The sequence below is a fragment of the Ricinus communis genome, chromosome 5, assembly GCF_019578655.1.
Source record: "Ricinus communis isolate WT05 ecotype wild-type chromosome 5, ASM1957865v1, whole genome shotgun sequence".
NCBI lineage: Eukaryota > Viridiplantae > Streptophyta > Magnoliopsida > Malpighiales > Euphorbiaceae > Ricinus > Ricinus communis.
This window is the reverse complement of record NC_063260.1, coordinates 13,094,112-13,104,250: the sequence shown is the minus strand read 5'-3', so window position 1 is coordinate 13,104,250 and position 10,139 is coordinate 13,094,112. Positions and strand designations below refer to the sequence as shown.

Genomic DNA, 10,139 nt, shown 5'->3' with positions numbered 1-10,139 from the left:
TGATGGTGCAAAATGTCATCTACAACAAAATACAAATGCTTTGAAGCTCAATATGCATAAAGGCTCCAGAAAATTTGATGGCCAACAATAATTACATTCCTCTTCTTACAAGTAGACTGATCCCATTTGACGGCCAAAACAATCCATCTTCAAGGATCCAAATCCTATCTAGAGAAACTTTGGACATGGAAATGATGCAAATGCGAAGCAAGATGATTCTGGGTGGAAGCCTGGCCTGCTGCTTGAAAAATACTATATCATATGTAAGCTCCCTCGATTCTTCCCGCCCATAAAAAAAACTAATGTTATATATATACACAGCATACTATGGGTAAGAAATGAATTAAAAAAGAACAACTTCTATTCCAGAATTCCAGAAAAACATGTTTGCTTGTGTGCCGTGAGCTTATATCAAAGCCCGTAATCGTAATTCTTTTAACTTGTTGCAGTGGACATTGCTTAGTTTTGTTGCCTTGAGCTTGAGCTTAACCTCGAGTTTGCATTAGAAGTGGAGGAGAGGTCTTGGGGATTAAAAAATGAATCGATGTGAAGTTGGTGAGAGCAGCGTTCGGGCGGACAAGGGACTGGTGCTGGATGTGCTATAAAAGTAGGAATGTTGTCTCCAGGCATCAGCACAGAAACTCCATTAGCATATACAGTCATCTGCACAAATCAATGTCAACACAAATCAACACATGATCAATACATCAGGGAGACGCACGAAATATAGCATTAGAGAAGTATACAAATTACATGCAAAAGTGCCCACAATGTACAAGCATGTCAAGTCAGGGAGATAATTATGTGAAACAAGTTGGCAATCTATTGAGATGGGACTGCAGATTGAGACTATCACAAACATACAAAGTGGAATTTGACCGCTTCTTTCAGACATAAAAGCAGCCATTCCATGCTATGCCTCACATTTTCACAAGCAACCAAAAAGGAAGCTCTCTGCTAGAACAATGCCATCAATTAATGATAAGAACAAAACTCTTCTTGTTCTTTTGGCAAAAATGTATCAACAGTACCCTTTTCCTAGGCATACATTGTTGATAATATTTAATCTAGGTCCACCAAAAAACCATACAATTATACAGCGATATAAATTGATTATGACCTTGGAAAGGCAATAACCAGTAAAGAATTGTGAACAGAAATAAATAATAACCAAAGAAATATTATCTAGAGGAGAAAAGAAACGAATTCAGTTCCACTTACAAGCTACAGAACTGACAAATTTATGCACTACTTAGCTGTTTAACAGTGTCATGGAATTTTGTGCCCACCCTTGTAACACAGCATTGAACAGAACAAGGACTTTAGGATCATCTCTTAACTATAGTTTACTTGGAGAATGGAAAATTAAAGTAATAATTAAAAAAGTGACAAGGAGAAACATCAAACAAACAAATTAAATGTTAACAAACTATCACATGGTCATGTTTTAGATGGTGCATCCACTTCTCATTTGCTTTTTTTTTGTTTTTTCATTTCTGAAAGATAAGGTAATGACATTATCCCAACAGCTGACATGTGCATTTGACTTTTGCCCTTTTCTTATTATTATGGTTGGGTATGAATAGGGAACTCTTAGAGAAAATAACTATGTTATGAGGATGTTTAACAATATAATAACACTTCCAAGTTCCAACAGATGCATATTTAAGGATTGTAAGTTCTATCCACTTGCCAGCTGGATTTGGTGCCGTTCAGCTACATGTGGGGGCAGACTCCATGCCCATGGTAAACAAGTACTCTCTAATTCTTGTCATGATTTTACCATTGTTACTTATGTGTTGCTAGTGCGTTAAGATATCAATTCTGCTCTAAGTCTATATGTTCTTTTGTGATCCCAGAGCAGCTTTCTAGACATGCTTCACGCTAAGGTTACACCTTTTGCTATGCCTTTTTTTTTTGTTGGACTCTTCCTAATTGCCAACGGGCTTGATTAGTATTTGAACATCACATCAAATCAAAGATTAAGATCTTACATATTGATGTGGAGCAAATGTGTTCGATGAGAATCAGCCCCCAAAACAAGAATAACTGTTAACTCTAACCCTGGACCCCCTTGAAATGCAATGTCTCCCCAACTAATAATCTGAAAACACTTTAGAGACCATCTTGTCTGAGTTGATAAGAAGGTATAGAAATATAGAAGTGGGTCCTTAACAATCATATCATAATAGGGTTAAAATTTCGTAGATTTAGCATCCATCTGCGGAATTTCAAATGTAATCTAGAAAGTAATCCTTACAATAGGATGATTCTCTTCAAACCTTCAAATTATCACTTTTACAATATAGAGATATCTAATTAGCATTTGATCAATTTAAATAGCTGAGACAGCCTCCTTTGTAGGCCATGCCCCTTATTATAAGACTTCACCTTCAAATCGAACAATAAGGTTGGATCAAAAAGGTGGGCCTTGTATGTTGCTTAAGAGGTATGGCATTGACTATTGAGTAGACCACAGATGTGATGCATCATGCAGGACCCCTTAATGAGATACTCCAAAATAAATTATCAATCTAACCCAGATAGTTTATATTTCCCATCATAATAGCATATAACCACAAGACTTAAAAGGCAGTAGTTAGACCGGCCACACGGATAGATTTGATAATAAGATGATAGACTAAGGCTTGTCCACAGAGAGAACCTGTCTCCGACCAAGGGCCCTCACTATGCGGGGCAGCAAAAAAGATTGGTACTATTGAGCTAATAACCAACCAACATGTACTGATATACAAGTGGGTCAAAACAACAAGAACATTTTACTCTTGTGAGTCTTTGGCTTGGGACTAATCATTCATTCAATAGGCTACTTCTTGGATGAGCCATTGCCAACATTCAAACTTAGGAGACAGGAGAGTTCCTAAATGATGAAATTTTGACTAAAGACTGTGGATGCAGATGAGTTGATTTTTAACTTTTTCAGTCTCAAAATTTAGGACTTCTGCAACAATGCATGCACAAGCTTTAGATGGTGTCATGAGATAGAAGGGAGAGTCCTCAGATTTCAACGATCTGCACGAGTAAAAGGCCGTGCAAGCGAGAGCTCTGATGTATATGGAGATTTAAGATTTGGTAATGAGATACAGCAGTAGAGTAATGAATAAAGAAGATAGGAAAAGAACTAGGTCTAAACATAACCTTGATTGAAGTAGACAGATGATAAATTTCAGAGAAGCAGGGAGAAAAAACATGGGCAATGAGTTAATAAACTAGAGACTATACTAATGTTGCATAATCCATTGATATATTCAAAAAATAATAATGACCTACACGCCTGAGGAACAATAAATTCAGCTCTGACAAGCATATTTACATAATTATAAACAACCAAGAATTAAACCCACAATTAAGAAAATGGAAAACAGAAAAAAAGAGCAGCAAGACTTTATGTCAGACTAGCAATCATCAGTCATCACTATTTGCACATATCAAGATAACCACCCAAACTGACCAAAAATCAAAACCAAAGAACAACAAGGAAAGAAAGAAAGGAACAGCATTCCTTCAAATTTCAGCAAAGAAAACCGATTTTTATCAAGTACTGAACAAGCAAATTAGGTACCCAACAGCCATCAAAGAAAGAAAGAAAAAAAAAAAGCAATTAAAAAGATAATATGATAAAAGGTAAACTCACTTTTGGAGATGGGTGTCCGAGCTTAGGATTAAGGCCCATTTGGGACTCAATGTCACCATGGCTTCTACCAGAAGCGGGTCTGAGAAATCTTTCAAAGATGGCCATGACCAAGAACATAGAGATAAGAATAGCAGTAGCTACAAAGCCAAAAGACACTGCGTTGACAGAGTTATCGAAGTGCTCTTGTTTCCAGTTCTCATCTCTTTGTAAATTCAGCAGTGGAGATCCAATAGGCGGCCAGGCATTATAGCCACCATATTGTTCAACCATTTTGGGAAGATTAAACCTTTAGCTCATAAAGATCCTACCTTTCGTAATCATTTTCAAGAGACAGAGAGAGAGAGAGAGAGAGAGAAAGAAAGGTTGATGTAGTGTAGAGTAGTGTAGTGAGTTATATCAAAAGGTAAGGCGGTACATAAGGCTTTTCTCTAACACTAGAATCAAAGCTTGAAACTTGAAACACTAACGGTAGTACATAAAAAAAGAAAGAAAATAAAAACTTAAACTCGTTTTAAGGATTCAAAAAGGAGAAGAAGCCAAAGGGAAGAAGAGGGGGCATGTGAGGTATCTGCATAGGAAGGTGTTTAGAGAAAGAGAAAGAAAGAGAGAGCTTTGGAATTTGGATGGCTATGCTTTAAGTCATTTGGCAACAGAAATAGGAATATGGTTTGTTTTGGCAGTTGAAATTGACTTTTCAGTTTATCTGTAATCAGAGAGTTTGGCAGTGAAATTGGGTATTTATAAACCAAAAAAGATGGGTACTTTCTTTTCATTTTCTTAATGGGACTTTCTTTCACCCCTCTCCTAGTCTGTCTCCTTTGGGTTTTCTTTTTACTGTCTTGGTCTTACAGCAATAAATTAAGCATGTGAGACTGTTTTTCTTTCTCTTCATCATTGCTCATGAGTGAAATTTATAAGATTTACAATTTTAGTGATTAGAACTTAGAAATTTGTCATAAAAGATCTCAGCTCTCAATTCTATTGAATCATAATGAAAAAACAGGAAAGGAAAAAAACGAATGAGAATTATCTTTTGTTATGTAATAAGCAAAATACATTAATTTTCAAACATTAGTTTAGCAGGTGGATTTTCGTTTTTCATTTAATTGATCAAAGATTTAGAATCTACATCTGTTGGTGTATATATATATATCTCAATTTAGATTTCACATCTTTAAAATCACTTAATCATTACTTTCAAAAGAAACATACAAACAATATTTAATATTAAGACTATTTAGGTGTTTTTTAGAAGAGAGTAATTACGCATTGAATTGAAATAATTAAAGTTAAATTTATAAAATCATTATAATTAGAACTTTATTATAATGGACTAACTTTTTTAAATTAAATTTTATATTATAAAATTAATATATTTTAGTATATTAAAATATCTTTTATATTATATTATATTATTTTATTTTATTTTATTTTTATTTTTTCATATATTTACTGCTCTAGTGGAAGAAGTGTATTCCAAAATGATTAACAACCAAACATTTAAAGTTGGATAAGATTATTGGCAATTATCCCAGATAAAAGTGTTTATACAATTATTTACTTTTACTTCTGCAATTATTAGTATATATATATATTGACAAAATGTATATTCCGATATTAAATTTTAATTATTAATTACTTTAATATTTTTTACTTTCAATGTAATTTAATAGACACTTCAAATTGTATTTTTTTATAATATTTAGATATTTTTGACATGCAACATGTCTATAGGTATTGTTTTGTAGGTATTCTAATACCATTATAAAAGAATAATCTAATTTTTTTTAGATTAAATTAAATATTAAAATATTAAAAAAATATGAATTTTTAATTTATACATTCTTATTAAATTAATTAAAATTAAAACATATATATAAATATAACTGATTAAAACTAAAGTGTTTAAATATACATTTCGACATTTATTTCACCTTTATAAAAATTTAAAGGTTTAGCTAAAATAAAATAATTCGGTATCGAGTGATGATGTCACTAACACTATGGATTTTGGGGACTTGATGGTCTTAATAAAATTATGACCAAATATTATACTTAGAAAGATTTAGGTTTGAGAAATTTACACCAATATCTAAATATAAGAAATGTCTAATTTTTATATTTTTATCTTTAAAATCTTATAGAAATATGCTTTAAAATCAACAAACTTACTTCCATATAATCCATGTAAAAACATATGTGTTTTACTCAAAAATAACATATCTAAAAGTCAAAAGTTAAAAGATTACAACAACTAAATCAAATAAGATTATCTTACTAAAATCTCGAAAAATCTGTAATAATCTATAATAAACAATATGCAATAAAAAAAAGTAGCATTGAAGAGAAGACGAATATGCATCTTAATGAAAGAAGAGAATTTACAAAGCGCTATCGCTATTATCATTTCTTATTATTTGTCTTTCTAAACTTGTTCTTATTTATTATATTATCTTATTATATTTGAATATTTGGTTTTGATTTATGGTAATGGAAGATGAATTTTGATAGATAAAGATTTTCTTTTAGAAAAAAATAAAAATAAAAGAAGAGAAGAGTAAAATAACTAAAGTAACTTGAGTTTGGATTGATTTGAAAGAATCTAAATTGGACTATTATTTTTATTGTTGTCGAGAATTGTTTGAGGCACTGATAGAAATTTTTTTATAAACTAGGAAATATGATTTATATTTTCTTTTCTATTACTCTTTAGCTTTAGTTTTTGTATTTTGGTTTCTTTTTTTAGATGAAAAATTATATTAAAATGTAATTAATTTTTTTAATCATATATTGCAATTTAGAAATTGATTTTGTTGAATTTGATATGGCAGTTTAAATGTTTGATAAAAAAATCAATATGGAGTGAACCAAATAATTTTTCCTGGTATTGTTATTATCGACCTAAGAGTAAATAGTATATAATGAGTTTATTTAAGGTATATGATAGTCTGATTCTTACTGAAGCTTCTCCATTCATATTATAAAATCATATATATTTTATATTTTTTTATTTAAATATGAACATAATATCTATTTTTTCTTCACCATAATGGATACTGAAAGAAAATATAAGATATGCAAATCATATATATTTTATATTTTTTTATTTAAATATGAACATAATATCTATTTTTTCTTCACCATAATGGATACTGAAAAGAAAATATAAGATATGCAAATCATATATATTTTATATTTTTTTATTTAAATATGAACATAATATCTATTTTTTCTTCACCATAATGGATACTGAAAAGAAAATATAAGATATGCAAACTTTGATGTAATATACATTCTCATATTAAATGATAACAATTTTTAAAATCTCATGGTTAATATTATACAATATATTATGAGTTTAACATGAGTAAATATTTTATACTAATTTTATCTCGAATATACAAAGAAAGTAACACAATCGCAAGCCTCTTTCTGATGTTCATCAGCTTGTTTAAAAATTATAATTACACGTGATCTTTCTCCATAAAAAACGTACATTTGTAAAATTAGTAAAATATAAAAAGAATTAAGAAAATTACAAGTTTCATTTTTGAAGATCTAATTAAAAAGAATCGAACAAGATTTGCATTTTGCTTCTTTAAAATCCAAAATTATAGTTGTCTTATGCATGAATTAACATGATCTAACAAAATCATATCACATTAATAGAAAAAACTAGATTTTTCATCCAAGTTTCTTCAATAATTAGAATTGGCTAAGCAATGATTCTCAAGCAAAACAAAAATAAGACCAAAAATCACAAAAAATGCAATTAACAATATATAATATACTTCAAGTATATTATGAGTATATAACAATAATAAAGTAAAAGAAAAATATAGAGAGCATGACATGAAGTTCAAGTCTCAGTGCCTATAAGTAACAACCAAAATTCTCTCTAAATCTCTAATTAAGTTCCAACTAAAATATAAAATAAAAGCACAAAATAATATTAAAAATTAAAAAGCTATAACTATTCCTTAAGTATAATAAAATGTAAATAAAAAGTGCTTAAATAATAGTAAAAAAACTTAATTATTATAAGAATATGATTCATGCACAAATTAAAAATTATACAAAGAGAAAATATTAAAAATATGTATAAAAACATAAAGAAAATGTAATAGTATACAATATATTCTAAGTATCATATGAATATATAACGAGTATCTATAACAATTTCATAATTATTAAAATTTGTAATACTATTGCATCAATGTTATCAGATTATAGTGGATGAATTGAATAAATTTTTAAATAAAATTTAAAAATAAAATTTAAAATATTAAAAAATGGATAAACATATTATAATCGTATAAAGTATATGATGAGTATATTACAGGTATATAATAAATATATATAGATATTTTATAAGTATATATTTTAAATTTAGTAAATTTGTGTTTATATTGTGTGTGTTTGATATATATTTAGTAAATTTTTTGTATATTGACTATTATATGATATAGATATATAAAAGAAACATAATAATTATACATTATATAGAAAACTTATCTTCTAAAATATGTAAAATAATTTTTAAAAGATACAGTGAAAAGTATATACTTAGTACATAACAAGTTTATTTTAGGTATATGATATTATGATTCTAATTGAGTTTTCTCCCTTTAGATTTTAAAATTGTCTTTTATATTTTCTGATATATGAATATGGTCAAATTATCTATTTTTTTCACCATAATGAATACAATGATAAAAATTGAGTCAAAATCGTTTATAATAAATTCAAATAAATAAAATAATTAAATCTTAAAATATATTTAAGAAAAATGATACCTGCTTAGTATTAAAGTAAATAATTCCATTAATAAATTTATTAATATTATTATAAAACTATTTGTCCATCACGTATAATATATTGACAGAAGAATTATATGAGAATTACATAAAGTTTCTTCTTCAAATCTTCTTTGGCTTGTGGAGCTTCTTAACTTTCCCACGTGATTTACACAACCTTCGTCTTCTTTGGACTTTGCATAAGAAAACAACACGATCACGAATCTCTCTCGATATTTATAAGTTTATTATTTAGTAACTATAAATACATCATATCTTTTTTCATAAAAAGATCCTACATTTGTAAAATTAGTAAAATAAAAAAAGGAACTTAGAAAAGCTACAAGTTTCATTTTTTTTAAAATCTAATTAAAAAAAAAACTAACAAAATTTATATTTTACTTCTTTAGTTGTTCTATGCATGAGTTAACATGATCTAACAAGATCATATCATATGAACAGAAAAAAAAAAAAAACTATAATTATTTTACCTAAATTTTTAACCAATATTTAAAATTGACTAGATAATAGTTTTCAGACATAAAAAATACAATTAACATTATATAGTATTCTACGAGTATATTATGAGTAGATAATGAGTGTCTACTGCTTTATCATTATAATAATTAAAATCAAAACAACAACAATAAAGTAAAAAAAAAAAAGCAGCATAAATGAAGTTAATGTCTTAGTGCTCATAAGTAATAAGTAAAATTTATATTTACTTCTTTAAAATTCAAAATTTTAATTGTCCTATGCATTAATTAACATGATCTAACACAATCATATCACAGGAATAGAAAAGAAATTAGACTTTTTGCCCCAAATTTTAACTAATAATTAGACTTGACTAAACAATAATTCTCAAGCAAACATTAGAGAAACTAAAATATATAGTACACTCTGAGTATATTATGAGTAGATAATGAATATCTGCTACCATTATCATTATAATAACTAAAACCAAAACAATAATAAAGCAAAAGAAAAATAAAGGGCATGTAAGTGCCTAGAAGAAATGACTAAAATTTTTTTTAGTCTTCTTCTCCCAATTTTCTATTTTATATTCTATTTACCTTCTCACTTTTTAAACTCTTAAACTATATATATATATATATATATTTTCATTTTTTTTCTTTCATTGCAATTGTTTTATATTTCATCAAATACTTTGAGTGCATTCATTGCTAACACAAATAACAGCTTTACCACCGGCATCAATATTTTTTTTTTTTTTAAAAAGTTTTAACATCAACATTATTATTTGAAGGAGAATCATCAACAACTTTTTTATTCTTAATAGAGAATATCCATCATTGCTTAGTAAAAAATTTTAAACTTTTTATCTTTTTTTTTTTCAAAATCTCAGCTCCGTTTGCCGAAGAATGAGAATTATTTTTCTTACTTATTACACTTAAATCTTTACTAATATGAAAAACTTGAAAAATAAGAAATAGTGTGAAATTAGAAAAAAGTTGAAAGACAAAGACAAAAAGAACAGAAGAAAATTATCAAAAAATCGTGGAACAAGAGAATGTCAAAGAAGAAAATCGTGACAGACAAGTGAGTTTAGTGTAAAAAAATAGTTAGAAATAAAAAAGAAAATTGTAAGAATGACATTCCCTTAAATTCAAAAAGAAAGAAATTAACTTTTAAGTATATTATATCTTTTTTTATTATTGCTTTTT

At 27.8% G+C, this 10,139-nt stretch overlaps 1 protein-coding gene across 1 annotated transcript; it reads right to left on the bottom strand.

Moving 5' to 3' along the window:
- Positions 1-4,367, bottom strand: LOC8281733 (uncharacterized protein At5g65660). Its single transcript, XM_002521363.4, has 2 exons — positions 3,656-4,367; positions 1-663 (listed from the first exon to the last, which is right to left on the bottom strand). Exons 1-2 carry the CDS (start codon positions 3,923-3,925, stop codon positions 460-462), a joined length of 474 nt encoding a protein of 157 aa, XP_002521409.1. The 5' UTR covers positions 3,926-4,367; the 3' UTR covers positions 1-459.
- Positions 4,368-10,139: the final 5,772 nt, after the last annotated feature.

Bases quoted from the DNA above. Each gene is read 5' to 3' on its own strand.
- LOC8281733 (XM_002521363.4), bottom strand. From the start codon at position 3,925: ATGGTTGAACAATATGGTGGCTATAATGCCTGGCCGCCTATTGGATCT. The intron at 664-3,655 runs GTGAGTTTACCT...TGATTTGTGCAG, and splicing joins TCGGACACCCATCTCCAAAA to ATGACTGTATATGCTAATGG.